The following is a 20146-nucleotide window of genomic DNA, read 5'->3' on the forward strand; positions in this document are numbered from 1 at the left end:
ATGGCGGTGTGCGCTCGGCTCTGCGGGGTGGGCCCGGCGCGGGGCTGCCGGCGCAGGGGCGCACGGCGCAGGGGGGCGGCGGCGGCCGGGGACAGCAGCGAGCCTGAGACCGACCCGGAGGAGGGCGGCGCGGAGGGCGAGGACGAGGAGCGCATCGAGGGCGGCCCGCCGCGCGCACCCCGCGCCCCGCTCTCACTGCTCGAGCTGCCCCCGGAGCTGCTGGTGCAGATCTTCGGCTCGCTGCCCGGCACCGACCTGCCCAGCCTGGCCCTGGTCTGCAGCGCCTTCCGCCGCGTCCTCCGCACCGACACCATCTGGCGCCGCCGCTGCAGGGAAGGTGCGTCCGCCGCTGGGTCTGGCCGGGCGGTCTGCTCGGGAGCAGGTCCCGCTGCGCTCGGAGGGGCTTCCTCCCGGGGAAGTGGGTAGCACTGCAGGCTGGACGTCCAGTCCCAGGCATGTCTCCTCAGAAGTAAGTCCCATTGCAGTCAGTGGGGCTTCCTCCCAGGTAAGTGTGCACAGGATTGCAGCCTCAGAGCCAAGCCTATGCAAATCTACTCAGAAGTCCCATTAGAGTCAGTGGGACTTCCTCCCAGGTAAGTGTGCACAGGATTGTAGCCTGTGAGCCCAATCCAATGCCTGTATACCCAGAAGTAAATGCCATTATGTCAATGGGGCTTGCTCCCAGGTAAGTATGGATAGAATTGAGACCTTTGAGAGATGGCAGCCTTTCAGGCTGCAGGTGGCTGGTTTGGGGCTGTCCTGTAGTAGGGCAGGTTTGGGCAGCAGCCTAAGGCTGCCATCTTAACTGCACTTACCTGGGAGTATGACCCAGTGACCATAATGGGACTTACTTCTGAGTAGACATGCATAGTAGAGTATACTTGCTCAGACATGCATGTCTGAGTAGACATGGTTGGGCAGCCTATATCCTAGGCATGTCTACTCAGGAGTAAGTTCCATTATAGTTTATGTGACTTACTCCCAGGTAAGAGTGAATAAGAATTGCAGCCCAAAAGAGCAATGCAGTCAAATTCACTCCATTGTAATTGTTAATGTTGCAACAAGGAGCAGAGGGTGTGGTGTGGGGGGCAGTGAGTACAAAATGTAGGGGTGTCATTATTATTATTAACAGTATTTATATACCGATTTTCAACTAAAAGTTCACAAAGTGGTTTACAGAGAAAAATCAAATAACTAAATGTTGTTGGCTAGTGACAGGTCTGGGAAAATGTACTCCAGGCAAACACAGTAAATAGCCTACTGGTGCTATTAGAAACAAACTGATTTATTGTGGCAGAAGGTTCCATGGGCTGTATGATGAAGCAGGCTGTACTAGTTCATGAGTGCTTCTGCCCCAGTGAACCTGTTTGTATTTACAGTCTCTTAGGCCTCTTGGTGGTCTTGTGCTGTTGCAGAAAAACCCCAGTGGTGACCCCGCTGGAAGTGTTTATATCCAGATCCTCCGCCCCCCCCCCCCCAAGGGACTTCTGAAAGGCAGCTGTCAGGTAGAGCTTGCAAAACTATTGGCACCTTCTCATCTAGAAATTACTACAGGCTGTGTGTTTGAGAAACCAAGAGACCTGTGGGCACTGTGAAGACTGACATTCCTTGTCCTGTCAGCTTATGTACCACTCCCCCCCCCCCAAGAGTGTTTATTCCAACAGGACAGAACTTGGGTTTTCTTTTTCAGCCAAACATGAGGATAAGGAAGGAGCAAGAGGGCTGTGGAGCTAGGTGTCTGGGGTTAGGTGCCTGGCAAAACTGGAAGCTGGGGTGGGTGAACTGTTCACATACAGTACTGGAATTCATTCTTGGTTCCATCCTGTGCATTCATAGCAGTTGGCCTTGGAAGGCTCAAAGGAGTGAGGATGATCCAGCACAGCCAAGGGCAAAAGGGATCTGGCTTTCATAGTGTGGAAGGAAGGAAGGGGTTGACACTAGGGAGAATTAGGATGAAACTTGCTTGCATGGCGAGCCCTTTGTAGCATGTGGTGTGACTTACTTTTGACCTCTCTGGAACTGTCCACTATGTGCCGCACCTTGTTCCCTTCTGTGTTTGGATTATTTGGGGGTAGAGGGATGTGGACTCTGTTGGCACAGGAGGTTGGTCTTTGTCACTTCTTGGGTTTTTCTAATCCTATAACTCTGTTGCAACTCAGTACTTGCTTAACAGCCACTGGCGTACAATGTGTTGTGGAGGAGGAGTAACGACAAGAGGAGAGGTGCTAGGAATTAACAAATAAGGGTGTGTTGGTGGAGTAGTAAATAAAGCAAGATTCTGTGGTTTGGGGCTCCAATGTATAGGTCTCTAATTCTGTGATTGTGGAGCTTGGGAGTGGAAAGTCATCCAACAGGAAGCTCAGACCTCAAGGCAAAGGCAGTAGGAAGTTGGTCCTAAAGGAAGAGCTCTGCTGTGTCTAGCTCAGTGGTTCTCAAACTTTTTGGCACTGGGACCCACTTTTTATAATGACAATCTGTTGAGACCTGCTGGAAGTGATGTCATTAACCTAGAAGTGATACTGATGTCAGAAGTGACATCATCAAGCAAGAAAATGTTTTACAATCCTAGGCTGCAATCTTGTCCACACTTTCAGGAGTAAACCGCATTGACGATCATTGTTAAAAGCATATACATAGTAGCCTGTTCAAAGTATAGATCTATAACATTTCTCCAAATGCAGTCACATACCTTGGTAGCATCAAGTCTAATTTATTAAAAATAAAATATTGAAATGAATGGGAACCCACCTGAAATTGGCTTGTGACCCACCTAGTGGGTCCCGACCCACAGTTTCAGAAACACTGGTCTAGCTTATAGTAGGAGGAAAAAAGAAACAGGCTGGAGAATTGCAACTCCACAGAGGTTGCTGGGAACAGCATGTTGGGTGTCTTGATGTAGGAGCAAAATGGGAATAGGCTTATCTCAGAGCAAGCCTTTTAGAGACAGCACCCTCTCTCAGAAATATTAGCACACAACAGAACTCTGTTTTGGTCTTGCAATGAAGTACAATTGTGTAAAAGATTGTAAGCCAATCACATAAACCAGACCTAAGATGCTGGGTGCTTGACTTGACTTTTCAACCCTCTGCTACTGTTTGCAATTCCACGCAGCAAAGATAGGAGAGCTGTTAAGTCCCTGGTGGGAAATCCTATTTGTCTGAGACACTCAGTTGGTGAGGAGTGGGGAAGGAGGATTGCAAATTGTGCAGGCCTGGAACCAACTCATATGTGTTAAGTGTGTGTCCAACCAACAATGTAGCTATGCTGCAACCTTATTTTGGGGCTTGAGTGGGAGGGAATGTTCAAGGCAAGGAGGGTCTCCCCTTGGGCACTTGGATCACCCTAGTGTAACTATACTCCCAACCTTGGCAGGAAAAAGTGATTGACGGCTATAGGAAGAATACTTAGGGCAGAGCTGAGTGCAGAAGGGTGACATTCTTGGGGAGCATGGAGATGGTATATGTTGGTGATGGGTTTCTTCCTCTATCTTGTGTCCATGGTGCTGAACCAGGTGCCCCTCTACTGCAAAAAAATCTGGTTTGTTGGGCACTCCTCATTACAGCCTATGGCCACTGGGCAGTTTCCCAGCAAGGTCACGTCTGTAATGTGGTTCTCCCTTCTCTTCTGCACTGCAAATGGATTTGTGCCTTGTGGCCCATTAAGGAGGGCCTGTGCCAGCTGCATCTGTTGCCAGCTCTGAAGTCATTCTTTTGGATCTGCTAGAAAGAGCTTTGGGGCTGGGTGTCTGAGAGCAGCCTGCAACTGCATTGGCCAAGACCGAGCATTTGGGTGCATTAAGGTTGCTGACTGCAATTGCAAGGGCTGACTTCTGATTTGTGTGATAGTTCTGCAGGGGGATAGTGGCCAGCCTTGACTCATCCTTATGGATGGTGTGAGCTTAAGAACATTCTTTAAATGGACTTTATTCCATAAGTTACCCCAGCGTGCTGCAGACTCTTGCCTGTGGTGATTTTGGACTGTTTATGGAACTGATGTGGTTTTTAAACTTCTCCTGTGTCTGATGAAATGGACTGTAGTCCACAAAACATGCGCTGAAACAAATGTGTTCGTCTTTAGGATGCTACAAGACACTTTGTTGTTTTTGGACTTCTTAGCCCATACCAGTTATTGGGGAAAACCAAGAAGAGGGAAGGTTAAATGACATGGAACTGGTACCAGCAGGTCTCTCAAGGCTGTGGGTTGAGCAGAAGGCTCTGTTTGTACTAAGTTGTTTCCACTGCTGGAAGGGATCTACTGGATCATCTTGTAATATATTTCTGGAAATGCACCACAGTCAAGGATCATGCTAATAATACTGACTCTGAAACCCAAAAATCACATTGCAGGTGAATTTGTGGGGGCTCTCAGTTGTACAGTGGGCTCACAGAGGGGTTTGCAGTTCACAATGCTGCCTGCTCATGGTGCATGTTCAAGAAGTTTCAGTGGGTTAACTGTTACTGAATGCACTGATATACCATGCTCTCCTTTTGCCTGAATATTCCTTCTTCGGATATGTTTTTTCCCCCTTAAAAGTACCAGTTTGGTCATACTGCCATGTATTGCATGAAAACTAGTTATTTTATCAACAACTGTTACCCTGCACATGCCTGATCTTGGAAGCTAAGCAGGGTCAGGCCTGGTTAGTACTTGGATGGGAGACCGCTTGGGAATACCGGATGCTGTAGTCTTATACCATAGTATTTTGAGACTGAAGGTTGCCAGCCATCTAGTTATTTTATATCTCCATAAAAGTTGGTTCCCAACCCGTTTTCACAACGTTACTTCTGTCTGTGTAGCCCCTGTCCTGGGTTCTGCTTCTTGGTCACACTAGGGTGTGACAGAACTCTGGGAATCAGTTCCCTGATCTGTACAGATGGGTTAAAATATTTGTATCTCACCTCTCAACATTAATTCCTGAGAGAGGTTGCAACAAAATTAAGGCCCTCTTCGTTTGCCTGAGAAAGGCAAGTATGATGCTGTAAGACTGCAGTCCTAGCCACACTTTCCTGAGAATAAGCCCCATTGAACACGGTGAGTAGACATGAATAGGATAGTGCTGTAAGTCTAAGTATGTGTGTGCATCAAACAATTGCATGTTCTTCCCTTTGTTCCTCTGCATCCATTTCCCTTTCCTTTCTTGCTTGTCTCTCTTTAGTTTGTGGGCACTGCCTACACACACTGCAAAAATGCTACACATATAGATGGTGCTGTATACATGAATAATAAAGATCCATAGAAGAAATAAATCTAAAACAGCAGTAAAAGCCATTAAAGAGCAAAAGCAGCAAAATGTCATTGAATCTGGAGAGTAGCAGCAGACATAGAAACTTGCAAATGGCAGACCTACAAGGAAATGCTGAAAAGATCCAAGCCACATTTAAAAGTGCAACTGAAACGCTATGTGTGTTTAAACTGGTACTCAAAGACCATCCAAGGAGGAGGTGAGGGAATGGATGCAAGGGAGGGCATTCAGCAATTGAGGTGCTGCCACCACAAAGGCCCTGCCTTTTGTTGCTGGCCACCTTGCTTCTGAGTTGGGTAGGGCCTTCAATGAAAACCTTAATAGTCGGGTATGTTGGTATGGAAGCATGCAGTCCCTTAATGTTCCCCATCTGCTTTATCTGTGCAAGGACCCTGTGAGAACTCCACTACTGGGATGGCAACTGAAGGAGAAGGACTTGCTCAAGTGAGCCCTGGTTTTGCAAGTCCACATTCCCAACACACAGAGGCAACTGGACTGCACTGGCCCTTGCAATTGGGCTCCCAATTTGGCTGTTCCATCTCTGTTTGGAGTGCATTTGTTGGTTAACAGTTGCTCGTAAAGTGGTCCCTGCAGCTGCCCTCCTAGTGCCTGATGCTTTTGGCCAGCTGAAGGCAGCAGTTTTGTATTGTGCAAGGCTATAAATAGGTGGTGCCTGTTCATGGCTGCAAACTGAATTAGCACGTCTCTCTTCCACGGGTGGCTTGCCTTGGCTTAATCAACAAACTCAATGCTCAGTTTGTTTTCAATGCTAACTGTTCTGACCATTTATCTTTAGTAGAGAATGCCTGGGGAGCAAGTCTCAGTCCTTCTGGCTAGCAGCTTGAGAGCAAGAGTGAGCAGTAATGCCTGACAAGCTACTTATTGAACCTATGTCTGTTGCTCTAAAATTTTGGATAGGGCTTAGGCAGCAATCCTATACTTATTTCTGAATAGACATGCATAGGATTGCACTGTAAGTGAACGAATTGACAGTTAGCTGTGGTCCAGCAAACTGTTCTTTTTCTAAGAACATAAGAGCCTTCTGGATCAGGCCCAAGGCCCATCTAGTCCAGTTTCCTGTATCTCACAGGGACTTCCCTATCTGCGTAAATGAAGGAGACATTCTGTGCAAACAGAGCTGTTCTTTTCGCTCCAGTGAATAAGGGGAACCCTGCACACTTGAGCACACACCAGTGAGCAGGACACCTAAACAAATGTTTGCTCATACTCAAGGTCAGCTGCTTCATTCTGATGTTCCCCCAGATCAGGCTGGAGGGGTTTTGGCCTTCCTTATAATGTGTTGGCTCATTTGGAGCTACTTGTTCTGCAGGTTGGTCTTTAAAGGGCACCTGCTTATCACACATGAAAGATGGAAGGAGAGTAGTCTTAGCTAACAAGAAGTATAGCTTTCAACCCCTCGCAGTGGGAGAAGCTCAAAGCATTGTGTTTTTCTCTTTATGTTACACCTCTGTTAACTCTTCCTCCAGGTAGCATATGTATCTTCTCCCATGTTGTCCTCTGAACCCCAACCCTGCAAGGAGTGACTAGCCCAGGGTCAACCAGTGAGCTACATGACTGAGCAGAAACTTTAACTCATGTTTCCCTGTTCAGAAAGCCAGGACTCTTACTAGACACACTGTTATCGCCTTCAAATCTCCAGGTATCCAAGGTGTTCCTATTTTGTATAGTATTGACTAGTCTTGACTCCATCTGCTACTGATGCAGTGACTATCAGTGGGATGAACTTTCCCAGTTTATACTGGAAGAATTGAAATTAGGAATCTTTCCAAGTGTGGACAGTAATTCATTTGGAGGTGGTTAGCTACAGGTTTATGTCCTCTCTTGTCAGAATATCTGAGATGTGATTCCTGTCTGTCTCTGTGGGTTTGCTTCCCACCCACGTTAACTCTTTAGAATAGTTTCAATATTTAATTTCTTTGGTGGATTGCAGCAGTGAGAGCTTTTTTGAAAATGACTTTAATTGCAGAAGTGCTGTGCTTCCCAGAAAACGTTCCTTCTGCTTGCTATGGGAAGCAAAACTGTTTTTGGTCTTAAGGTTCCTGTAGCTTTATCAAACATGTTGGAGTTGGTGCAGTTTATTACTGCAGATTGGCAGCAGGGAGGAACAGAGGGATTAAGAGTAGTTTGTCTAAAGCAGGGGTGCTCAAACTTTCAACTTTAGGGATGCTGGACCTTTAACAAGTGTATAGAAGAGGGAATTTCAGCAGGTGCAGATTGTCATCTGTGGGATGACAAGCTGCACCTGCTGAAATTCTCTCTTCTATACACTTGTTAAAGGTCCAACTTCCCTAAAGTTGAAAGTTTGAGCACCCCTGGTCTAAAGCAGTGGTTTACCCTTGTCAAGAGCTGGGACCACTTTCAAGAACCCAGTGGGCGAGTGAATGGCCAGGGTCCCTCTTATCTCACCTGGTCAGAGACACTCGGCATGTGCTGCTACTGTGTTCTTCTTCCCCTGGTGTAGCAGCAGTGTTTATGTGAGTGACCGAGACATCTAGGACATCTCCAGCCCAAAGTGGCACAATTTCTCTGGGATTGATAAACATTATCTTTATCACTCCAGTGAGTACTTTTCGTACAAACAAACTGAGTTGATGTTTGCATATTTGTCAGGAAGGCAAAAGGTCAGCCCTGGAAGGAAATTATCTGCTTATAAAGTCAAAGGAGCTCCGTGACTTTGTGATTTGCCACTGATTATGGTATTGCTGTTTTTTCTGCTGATTATTTCCTCTGCAGAGGAGATCCTCAGTTGTTTTTCAGGCTATCGTTCTTTCTTTGAAGAGGTTTGAAACTGCAGGACACTAAGGAATGGTGAAAAACTGAAAGAGGGTCTTCTTGCAAGCCATCAAATAGTCCTCTTAGCTGTTGAATGATCAGAACAAATTTGGGTCAGAATTACGGCACACTGGCAAAGCACAAGAACCGTCCTCTTGGCACAAGACCATCCCATGTTGTGTAAACTCAGCCTTTGTAATTTGGAGTGAAAGGAATAGTTTGTGTCATACAAAGGCACTGGTACCCCAGTGAACCAGCAGTGTATGTGTTTGAACCTGTCCTGTTGACAAGAGATCTTTGATAGGCTCAACTTGGTGCTGTAAATGTTTAAAAAATATTTTACTCACAAGCACATGTACTTTTTCAGTGCATGTTCTGGCAAAAATTGTTGGAGCCAACCTCAAAAGGATAGTGGAAAGAAAACCTAGAAGGATGGATTCAGTGCAGCAGGCCATACCGGGTATAGTTAGCTGAACACACATAGGCTCTTCCAAAGCAAAATCCTCTCCACTTAGGAGTTTTTCCTTTTTCCTGTCATCTTCCCACATTGGAACCCCCAAGATTAGCCTTGGAGAGCCTCCTCTCCTCTAGTCTTCACAAGAGATAGACTGATAGGAGGGGCAGGGCCTGTTTGGTAGTGGCACTGAAGCTGTGGAATGCCCTCCCTTGGTGTACTCTGTCAGCCTCCCTCTCTTCCTGTGTCCACGTGGGCTTTGGAAATGTTCAGACTGGCTTTTAGTAAGGGTGTGCTGCAATTCTATAAGAATAGCAATTCTATAAGAAGTGGGGAAATTGGATGGACCATTTTGGGGTGGGGTGGGGGGCGAGGCTTGCTGGCAGTAGCAGAATCAGCAGCAATCCTGGAGGGGAACCACTGGTGATTTTTGCTGTTCCTAAAACTGATGTCTTACAGTTTCAGTTCTTGATTTTTGTACATGTGTTGTAACACTGTTTTATACTTAGTGTTTGTGTTTTTGTGAACCACTTTTGATAGAGAAAAATAGGATGCACATTGAGTAAATAATACTGGGAGTTCAGTATTTGGCTCTGATGAAATGTCAGCTTCAGAAGCAACCCATTGTTTCCCCCAGCAGGGTTCTGTCGTTCACCTGTGTCCCTTTGCAGCCTGTCCCTGGTGTGGTGCAGAAAATAAAGGCTCAAAGTTCTGCAGAGTTGAGAGCAGACACTGTGCCTTGGCGTCTCTGCTAAATGGGTTGCTTACCAAAATAATGATGTCACTTTGACACAGGCCGCAAGGACAGCAGCTGAGAAACAGTGATAGGAGAGCGGGGGGGGGGGGCGGACTCTGTTACTGGTAAATGAATTCTTAAGGCTCATTTATATGTTTCCACACACTGCCATCCCCCAGCCCAGACTTTTAGCACTTGGTGAATCAAGAGGGGTTGTTGGCAACTGTGCAAGTTGGCATTCCTAATAGAACGGATCTCCTTATGGCGATCTTTCATACAGTGTTGGAGATCCAGGGCTCAAAACTGCTCATTTCTATCAGCTATGCCTAAGGGATTCACCCCTTTGTGTGCTGTAGCCACGCAAATTTCTGAAAGGGTCTGTTTCCCATCCAGAGAAGGTTCTATTTAACAGGCAGCAGTAAAAACTTCTAAGCAGTGCTGTAAATGTCTTATTTAAAAACAATGGGTTTTAAGGTCCCGTTCAAGTGATGGGTATGTAGGTAAGTACTTATTAAAATCAAATGTTGAGTGACAAGTCAGAGGCACGAAGAACACATTTGGAATGCAGCAAATGGCACTTGACCGACTGTGTATCTGGGTGACATTGTGTCTGATATCTGGCAGGTGTTGAAGTATAAAGCAGCAGCTTTAATCTTCTAGAAAACCAGCCTGGTCCTAGCTAGTACACTCAAATTCTAGAACAGTAAGGCTTGTTCCTCACATAGTGGCAGCAGCAAGCAGACATTTGGGCACCTTCTGTTTTGTCACTTGTTCTCTTCCCCCTCCCCTGCTCCACTAGATGTTGCACCATTTTTTATCGATCTGTTCGCTGACTTCTGAGAACTGGTTTTTTTTTCTCTGTTAAAAACTGCAGCGAAAGCAGTTTTTCAGATGGGTTTTATATTTGGGACCTTCAGCCCAAATATAATGAACTAAGATGCAATGAACAGCCCAAATGCAATGAACTAAGATGGGGCTGTTGCCTTCGGGTTGGTTGGCAAGCGCAAGGGGATAGGTCAGGCTGCATCTGTGTCCTGTAGTAGTGCAAATGTCTGAGGTGGTGGTGGTGGCGGTACTGGGATCAGGTGCTCCCAGATGCTTAGATTTTGAATGCTGAGTTTTTTCCATTCCTGTTTAATGATTTTTCTCTGTAAACCGCTTTGTTAACTTTTAGTTGAAAAGCGGTATATAAATACTGTTAATAATAATAATAAATTGTGGGTTACAAGTTATATAGGCTTGGCTTACTGTAACTTTTTTTTCCTGTGCAAAGTGCAGAGCTGTGCCATTCATTCTGTTTCACTGTTGTACAAACTGAAGCTGAATTGCTAAAACTTGAAGATAACTTAAAATCTGGGGTTCTGGAATTATAATCAAACTATGCTTGCTGGGGTGGCTTTAAGCAACACATAAAAATCATGGGTCTTATTTGGCTTGCTCAGTTTTAGAGCTGGCCTGAAGTCAGCATGAGTGTTGCAAAACCAAGATGGAAGCTTGCAGGTGTGTGTGTGTTTAGCAGAAACCCCCCATCTCTTGTCTCTGGTCCCTGGACAGCAGATGTCATTACCTATTCAGTCATTTGTAATATTATAATAAACATATGTCTGTAATTGCAGAATATGGTGTCTGTGAGAATTTGCGGAAGCTGGAGATCACTGGAGTGTCTTGTCGAGATGTGTATGCCAAACGTAAGTGCCCCGTGTTCCTGTTGGAATTCCATTTTTGAAAGTGAATTTGCACTGAATCTTTAACTGAAGTGACTTGAGAGTCTTGACTTCAGCCCTGCACTTTTTAATACGCATGACTCTTTACCTGTGAAGCCATAATGAGTTTCGTTCATTTAGCACTTCAGCGTACTCCAAAAATGTCACGATTTGGAGCAACTCATTCTCTCCTCCTTGTCACTTTAAAACATACAGAAAAAAAGAGAAACACAAATGCCTTGTGCGGCATTTTGATATGTGGGCATTGATCACGATTAGCAGGCTTAGCAGCCCCTGTGCAAATGATATGTACACTGGGTGATCCTGGTAGGAATTTGCCCTGAGATGTCTGGTGGACTTGCTGCTAAGAAGAAATTAACAAAATAATCTTCTGTAGAAGCTACAGAAGCTTCTGTAGCCTGTTCTTGAGCCAAGTCAGTTTCAGTTTGCATGCAAGTCTCCCCACCCTCTTCTATGTGCTGGTGTGTGCATCTTCCAGTCTTTCAGAAATATGTGTGGGAGGGAAGGCAGAAGCATACCACACTTCAAACACATTGTGGTTGAACTGAATGCCTCTCTTTTGCCTTTGTGTAGGTGCATGATTGTATTTGTTTATAGCAGCATTTCTCAAAACTGTGGGTGGGAACCCAATTGGGACCCATCATGACTCAATTTCTAGTGGGTCTCACAGAGCCTCCAATGAAAACACGGGTGATGGAAAGATCAGATAATTGCCTCAAGACTTGAGACTATTCAAAACTCAGATAGCTGCTAACTACCCTGCAAAGAGCTGAGCTCCTGCAGTTTGCAAGCTTGTGTCATTATAGGAAGAGAGATGTTTGAGTGTCTTTTTTTTCTGGTGTTTTTTCCAAGTCCATCAGTGACAGGTAATGGGTGCAGATGAAGGGTGGGGCACGTAACTAAATCCCTCAAGCCTTGATGCTGTTCATTAGGGCTACCTCACTGTGAGAAATTGAGTTTTTTGCAAATCATATTACTTGTAAGTAAATAAATAACAAATATTTCTTTCTAGATCACCTTTTTCAAACTTTCACATAAAGCTAGGTGGATCTCAATAGAGTATCTTTTTAAAAAGTGGATCCTGGTGCTAAAACGTTTGAGAACCACTGATTTATAGGATTTATATCCCACCTTTCCCCTTAAAATATAGGGTGCACAAGGCACATACAGTAAAAAAGAATAAAAACAATAAAACAGTTTTGAGTTGCTCATCTGGATAAACTCTTGAACTGTTATCTAATTACACAGGCCTACAAAATTGAGGGTCAGAAAAGTTTTTCCCAAACTTTATGGTGGTTTGATATGAATTTGGGGTGCCGATTCCACAAATGGCATCCGTTTTGCCCTATCACATCTAGTTTTAGAGATATAGTATAGCCTCATTAGTGAATGGTTCAAGCAGCTTCCTTATGAGGAAGCCATGGTGTAGGTTTCCTCATGAAGCTGCTTGAACCATTCACTAAAGAGGCTATGCCGTTTCTCCAAAACTAGATGTGATAGGGCAAAATGGATGCCATTTTTGGAATTGGCACCTCAGATATACCCAGGAATTGGTGTAATGTTTAAGGAAGCAAAATGTGTGTTGGCCTGTGTTATCTTTTAAAGTAGCTCTCCTTATTCCAGAAGATCAAAGATCCCCCACAAAACAGAAAAAGGCCCTTCCTCTTAAGCAACATCCTGACACGGAAACAATTAGTCTGTGATGATGCGAAAGGGCCGGAGTTCTCATACTCACCTTGCTGTGTCTGCTCAGGTATAAACCCGCGAGTGAAATCAGGGCGTTTTGTGAAAATCCTACCCGACTATGAACATATGGAATACAGAGATATTTACACCTCCCGTATGTACCTTCTGATGATTAATGCTTTTTGTACTGAGTAAGAGCATGGAGTGTGTTCTGAACACTGAGTTGGCAGCAACACTCCCCTGGGCCATGTGGGAGCTGAGCATGTGTCCTATGAGCATCGGGTGTCATGTTAAGGGAAATTGGCTGTAAAGTGTTTGGTTCTAACAGCACCTCTATTCCAAGAGCTTAATATGCACTGCTAGAAACCTGCAAAGGAAAGGGAGCTAGCTGTGGGTCTGAGGATCATGACAGAGCAGCTTGAGGGTGTTTGGCAGAGCCTTGCAGTTCCTGGCAGACTCCCTTGACTTGCCTTGATCAGGTAAAGGCAAGATCTGTCAAGAGTTTTACATAAGCATCTAGGAAGGCAAATAACTGATGGCAGAGAAAGTACCACTGGACAGTCTCAGACTGCAAGAAGGCCAGCAAGATGGAGTGAGGAGCTGGGAGAGAACTGCATGCCAAACTGGGACTAGAAAAATCCCTAGAGCTGTATGCCTGATGCTTCCTCTTTCTGGGGCCAAGTAAAACGTTATCATTTTTCAGGCTTTTAACTAGGCGTGCAAGGATCATATCTTATGTATTTTACTGCTGCAGTTTCACTCTTGTTTTGTAGAATGTTATCTGGATTTCTTGCTCGCTGCTGTAATATTCAAGTTTTTGAGCTGGGTTTAGTATGTACGAGTTCTTCCTCGTATTCCAGTTCTGTATTGTTTTTGTAAGCTGCCTTGGTCTCTTCTTTTTGGAAAAGTAGGGTGTAAATTTATTTAGACTTCCTGGTTCCAGCATGGTGTGAAAGAGACCCTTCCTTCTTAACAGGTCTCTGGCAGTTTGATGGGAAGATCTATTTTCTGGAACCTGGTACTCCTTTAATATGATCCTGCAGAGCTTCAATGCCATCTCCAAAAGAAATTTCAGGGGGCTATAGGATCACAAAGTTTTTTTTCTCTGTACATTTTAATAGTAGTGTCCAGAGGTCATGTGAGAAGCTACACGCTACCTCTCCTATCCCACATTCTGAGACCAAAGTAGCCCTTTATCTTCCCTACCACCAAAGGCATGTGCAAAATTTTGAGTTCTGATGGGTTAAATCCATGGAAAGCAGATTTTTTCTGTTGAATTTGGGTGTTGGGGTTGAGTTGTCTCACTAGGAAGTTGGTGCTAGTAGCCATGCACTTGGGATCTTCATTTCCCCTGCTAAAACATAACCCCTGCTAATTGGGTAAGAGGCACTTTTTCAAGTGGGTGCTACTCTTTTTAGCAGGGGGAGAGTAACTGGCCTACCTCACCCCAGCAGTGTCTGTTCTAGTGGCTGTCTGCTGGTGTTCTTTTTGCATCTTTTTAGATTGTGAGCCCTTTTGGGACAAGGAGCCATTAGTTATTTGATTTTTCTCTGTAAACCGCTTTGTGAACTTTTAGTTGAAAAGCGGTATATAAATACTGTTAATAATAATAATAATAATTTCATGGCATGTGCCAAACTGTTGTTGATGCTCTGTGCATACTTAGACTAATGTTTTCAAAGGGAAACATGGTGGTGGGTTTGGCAGTAGTTTGTGAGCTGGGCTGAGTGAGCGTTTTGGCCTTTGAGGGAACCTGTTCCATGGCATCTCAAACCATCTCGAAGCCTAGCTCATGAGGCCTTTATTCACCATTCTGCACAGTGGTCCTCAGCTACCAGGGCAAAGCTTTGCTTTTGGGGGGCTTTTGAGCCAGTCAGGCGATGCCTTTTATTGAGCCACTAGTGTTTCCACACACTGGAAATGAGCTTTTTCAAGTTGCACAAACCTGTCAGGCTCAAGAATCGAAGACATAAATGAAATGAAGTCACATGCCCCACTGATGCTGTTGAAGATTAAGTGTTCAATACAGGCGAGACCTCAGCATCCACTGATCTGACTAACCGCTAATAACGAGGTCCACCTTTAAATGCCTTGTAACAAGAAAAAAAGCACCAAAATCCAATTTCCTACCTTCAAGCTGTTAAATAATTATAATTTCATTCTATTAGATTCCTTTATACACCCCATCTAGTGGCTGAATGTGGTATAGTGTCTATACCAATGCATTCTAGGGCAACAATGGAAGAGCAAGAAACCTGGAAGTGGGTCTTTAAAGCTATTTTTCCACTGATTTGATATCCACTGATTTTTTTCTTTTATCCACTAGATGTTCTGGAACCTTAGTGCAGGGCTCTCCAAACCACGGCCCGGGGGCCAGATGTGGCATGTGTTGTGCTCTGCTTTTGCTTCTAAGAGTCTCCCTTCCTTCAGCTTCCCATGTCCCATTTGACATCTCCTGCTTTCTTCATTCTCTAGTGCTCCACCGATACCGGCACATCTTGGGGCTCTGGCAGCCAGACATTGGACCATATGGGGGACTTCTGAATGTGGTGGTGAGTACAGAGAGCCCCTGAGCATGAGGCTACCACCCTGCACAGAGCATAATGTGAAGCCTGACCTTTTGCCCTCTTCCCCAAGGAAGAGCTTGAGGCTTAGTTCAGGCCTAAGCAGGATGTCCCAACATAGCACAGAGTATTTTTCCTCCATGTTTATGGGGTTAGTTGTAAGCTTTTATGTTTGGTGAAAGGAGAAGCTCTATAAGGCATAAGAACTGGTCACCTCACAGAAGGGCTGTGGAGGTTCCAGTATGGAGAGGGGACAGAGTAGAACATCTTCAAGTTTGTGCATGTGACAATGACACAGGGGAGGGAGCAACCAAAAGGCCAGGGGAGAAAGTGCTAACATGGGGTTAGCAGCCAGAGGTACCCACCACCAAATCCATTCTGAGCCATGAAGCCTGCTGAGTTACCTTGATTAAGTCTCCTATGCTTCCACCTCACAGGGTTGTTGTGCAGATAAACATGGTATGGTGGGGGAGAGAACCTTGTACACCACACTGACTCCTAGGAGAATAAATAACACGAAGAAAATAATATATTTATTGCACCATCCATGTGTGTGTGATGCTTTCTCCAAAATGACGTAACGAGCAAAAGTAAAAAGAAGGACAAGAGAAGCAGGGGAGGGAGGTGGAGGCAGAGGTAAACAGGAAAAGCATGCAGTTTGGGTTTCATGGTTGGGTTTAATGCACAGAATGGGTTTACTTTAGTTCCAGCAGACTTGTTGGGGAACTCAGCTATATTCATGTAAAATACATAAATTGTGGGTATGGGGGGCTGTTAAGAGCTGCAGGGCTTGGGGCAGGGACAGGCAGATCTTACCCATGATGTGGGGGGAGCAATCCACAGAAACTACCTCCAGCACAGGCCCCATTCAGTCAAACAGGGCTGTTCTTGTACGGTCTCCATTTCTTTTCATGAAGTTGATGAAAGAAAAGCTTTCCCCTTGTTGACTTGCACTCTGATAATCCTGGGTGTGTGTGTGGTGCCTTTTAGCCTGGTCCTGGGAAGTGGAGACTGAGGCTGGCTGGTTGCTTTGCAGAGAGTAGAGCCAAGTGCATTTTGTGTTGCCCACTACCAGTCTCTTCTGCTGAAGAAAGAGCTGCCAGCTTGAGCTGCCTGCCAGCAGATTAGCTGAAGGCTCTCTCAAAAGCACCAGTCTCTTCTGGAGCTTAAAGAGCCTGGGGGGCCAAGTTGCTTTGCAGGAACTAAGAAGCCCTCAGTCTCTAAACTGACCTTCCATTTCCTCAGGGGAAGCTGCAGCACGAGCAGGGTCAGTGTTAACTGGAAGGCAGTCATTCTAGGCTGGAGTCTGCAAATGCTGAAGGAGGTCCCAAAGCCACCATCTTGGGAAGAAGCTCCACTCTGTGAGCTAAAAGGACCAAAAGGTGAGCACGTCTTGATCCTCTTCTGCTCTTTCCCTTAACAGGTAGATGGCTGGTTCATTATTGGTTGGATGTATTTGCCTCCGCATGACCCTCATGTGGATGACCCCATGAGATTTAAGCCCCTCTTCAGGGTTCACCTGATGGAGAGGAAGACTGCCACAGTTGAGTGCATGTACGGCCACAAAGGACCGCACGATGGACACATCCAGGTGAGCTACTGCAAAGGAACAGACAAACCCCTCATGTCCCATCTGAGCTCTTCTGGCCATATTGAACCAGTTTCTGCCTCGAACTGCAGAATAATCTTCTCTCATGTTGACAGATTGTGAAAAAGGATGAGTTTTCAACCAAGTGCAACCAGACGGATCATCACCGGATGTCAGGAGGAAGGCAAGAGGTAAACCTTTCCTTGGGAGGAAATTGCCCACAGTAGTTAAACGAATGAAACACACCCTCTGCTGTTTTCCATCCAAACAGAGGACGGTGGTTATTTTAAAGTACCTAAAGCTTCTCAGCGCAATAAGGTGATAAAAACATAAAACAGACCCCAAACTCCAGCTTCATCAGATGGCTCTTATTTAAGTTCATGAACAGGCATTATTTAAAATGTCACATGAGGGGAGGGAGACCATTTTTTTTTTTGCTTGCTTTAATTTTATGGAGAGGTTTTTCAGGTATAACAAAAGCATAAGCAAAGGTACAGTTGATAGATAGGAACACTTGAAGAGAAGTTATCAAGGGGATCTTGTGGTGTTTATTTTGTGGCTGTTGGGGACCCAAAGGCCACCCTGAAAACCTGTCTCTTATGGTAAGCTGTCTCTGAGAACACCCAAATAGTGGATAACCAGCCCACTTTCTCCCTGAGTTAGTAACTTGTTACAAAACGTTGTGTATTTGTAGGCTTCAGTGTCTACTGCACACACTTCTTGTGGCTTAGATTTTTCTTCACCTGCATATGCAAGTCAGGGGCCACTAAGATTCTGTATTAGGGCTTCGGCTGCTGTCGAGTTCCTTCAGCATCTTTCAGAGGGGATGCTGCTCTCCACTGCGAGTCAGGACGGGGACTTTGATATGCCTAGAGTGGCTTCCAGCTCCCCTTCATGAGGATCAGAAAGGGCCAAAATTATTCTCACTCTGGATAAGATCCAAAAGGTCATGCAACTAATTCTGCATGGGACTGAATTCTCCGTGTTGCCTGGAGGAGGGAACCTAATGCAAGGTGGAGCTTTCTGGTTTTTTTTTTTTGTCTTAAGCAATGTTTCTGTGCAACTTTCCAAGCTGCTTCTGAAACTTGGTGCAAGTGGATGGGCAGAGATTGCATGTGGGTCTCCAGTGTAGTTTCTGGGCACTGTTAAATAAATAGCTATGGAAGGGACAAACATTTATCTGGCATTCCAACTTCCCAAGATTCCCTGTGCAGCCTTCAGACCAAGACTAATACATGGCAAGCGTGTGTGCATTGCAACATTGTTGTTTGCTATTGCAGGGAAACATAACCATTAGCACCATTGATTGCAGAACATGCATTAGAGACAGAGCTGTTTATCATGTGAACAGTGCTTGGGAAGCAAGTTCATATGTGTGTAAATATGTAATCCATCCTTTGTGTGCACGTGTGTGTACTGGCTTAGGCTCTGTTGCCCTATATTTCCAAGGGAGAAAGGTTCAGTTCCAGTGTTGTGTCCTAAAACTGCAGGGTTGTGGGTCTGTTTTGAGCCAGTGGCACAACAAACCTTTGTGATCCACAGCATGCAGCAGGCTGACTTCTCTGTTTCTGAACGGCATGTCAGCTTCCTTCCCCATCCATGGTCAAAGGGTTGTCTCCTGCTGTCTTTGCCTAGTGGAACAGAATGTGTGCTGGGCAGATGAAAAGTGGAATGCCAGCTGCCTCTGGAGCCCTGGTTTAGCAGGGGTTTCTTTTTACAGCTCATCAGCCGAGGCAAGGGATTAAAGTGGCAGGCAGCGGTGCAGAGCGGAGCTTCAAATGTGACTGTGATGCCTGATGGAGGAGCTCGTTGCCGAAAGGCGAATGTGGGAGAGGAGGGGAAACAAAATCTTCTCTCATGGCTGAGTGGCATAATCCTGCTCACTATGGAAAACATAATCAGGGAAAATCTGGCTGTCAAATGGTTCAGTGCATGCCAAGGCACCAATGATGCTTCCTTGCCCTCTTAACCAGTTTCTTTTCTGTAATTGCTCCATCTTAAAGCAGAGAGTTGGACTGGAGTTTTGGACATGTTTGAAGGAGATGATGCATGTGTCAGTGAAAGAGTGATTGTGCATGAAGAGAGGGAAATCCCCTCCCTAGCTCTCCTGCTGTATAAATGGGCCGATTTAAGCCCTGATTTCCCCAGTGGAATGGTGGCTCAGTGAGGGAGCGGGGAACCTGAAGGCAGTCATACGCACCATGAGGGGAAGGGATCATGGCCTCTTGACTACTTGTCAGTGTGTTTGGTGTGTTCTTAAGCTTGCGTTGGAGGAGTTGGTGCCAGACAGCTGGATCATTCCATGTCAAGTGATCTAGAGCTCCCCGCACGACCATCACGAATTTTAATGAAATTTTGTGTGTAGAGGCCCACATGTCTCAAACAAATTTTGGTAAAGTTTTAGGTTCGCCAGCGGAATACTTGTGGAGATATAGCCATTTGTTTGACCCCATACTGCGATCATGTTCAGTATGATTGTGAAATTTTGACAATTTTGAGACATAGTATCTCCCTTCTATTTTTTCAAAACAAATGAATTTTAGCTACTTTATACAACTTTTTGTGCTCTATTTAAGGAAACTAATAACACTCTTTGTTGAGCATGTCCAAAGTGGTTAAAAGTGCAGCAATGCTGGCCGAAAAAATCAGTGCTCAAAAAAAAATCCAAAGTTTAAAGTTGAGTAGCTCCAGCAATAATTAAGTAATAATTGTGAAATTTAGTGCATAACATCCCAATATAACTTTGTTTTCAAATATGTAATTTCAGCCTCCTAGTTGTTTCCATTAGTTTACAAATTAAGTGTAAAGTTGATGATTTTTGTAAAAAGGCCAAAAAATAGGGTATTTTCAACCTGCATTTACAAAAAGGTACCTTCAAGACATGCTTTTAAACTAATCTCATTAGAAAGAGCATGTTTCAAACCCCCCAGAAAAATGGGTTTGATTTTCTAACGCAGGCAAACAGTGCCTGAAAAATAGGGACAAATTTGGGAGACATTGCTATAGCAACAGCCTATATTTCAACATGCATTTTTCAGGTCATGCTGATTTTTTAAAACAATTTTTATCCACATCATTATAACTATTCCATGGTGACATCATCACTACCAGTTCAAGAACTTGAACTGGCAACTCCATTGCCTTAGGGGTCACGCCTGATAGCCGTGCAGTACCAGCCACGGGTGGCCAACTTTGCTGCAATTTTAACGACTTTGGACATGCTCAACAAAGATTATTAGTTTCCTTGAATAGAGCACAAAAAGTTGTATAAAGTAGCTAACTTTCATTTGTTTTGAAAAAATAGCAAGGGAGATACTATGTCTCAAAGTTGTCAAAATCTCACAATCGTACTGAACATG

At 44.9% G+C, this 20146-nt stretch overlaps 1 protein-coding gene across 2 annotated transcripts in view; it reads left to right on the forward strand.

Moving 5' to 3' along the window:
• FBXO31 (F-box protein 31) overlaps window positions 1–20146 on the forward strand; it is a 27536-nt gene continuing 7390 nt past the window's right edge. Inside the window, exons 1-6 of one of the 2 annotated variants that reach the window (XM_066637590.1) lie at window positions 1–337; window positions 10842–10913; window positions 12703–12789; window positions 15111–15187; window positions 16623–16790; window positions 16904–16978. In XM_066637590.1, the coding sequence (XP_066493687.1) occupies window positions 1–337; window positions 10842–10913; window positions 12703–12789; window positions 15111–15187; window positions 16623–16790; window positions 16904–16978 (816 nt within the window). The remainder of the gene's footprint in view (window positions 338–10841; window positions 10914–12702; window positions 12790–15110; window positions 15188–16622; window positions 16791–16903; window positions 16979–20146) is intronic. The other variant, XM_066637591.1, reaches the window with a different exon arrangement.

This window comes from Tiliqua scincoides, chromosome 9, assembly GCF_035046505.1.
Source record: "Tiliqua scincoides isolate rTilSci1 chromosome 9, rTilSci1.hap2, whole genome shotgun sequence".
NCBI classification, from domain to species: Eukaryota; Metazoa; Chordata; class Lepidosauria; order Squamata; family Scincidae; genus Tiliqua; species Tiliqua scincoides.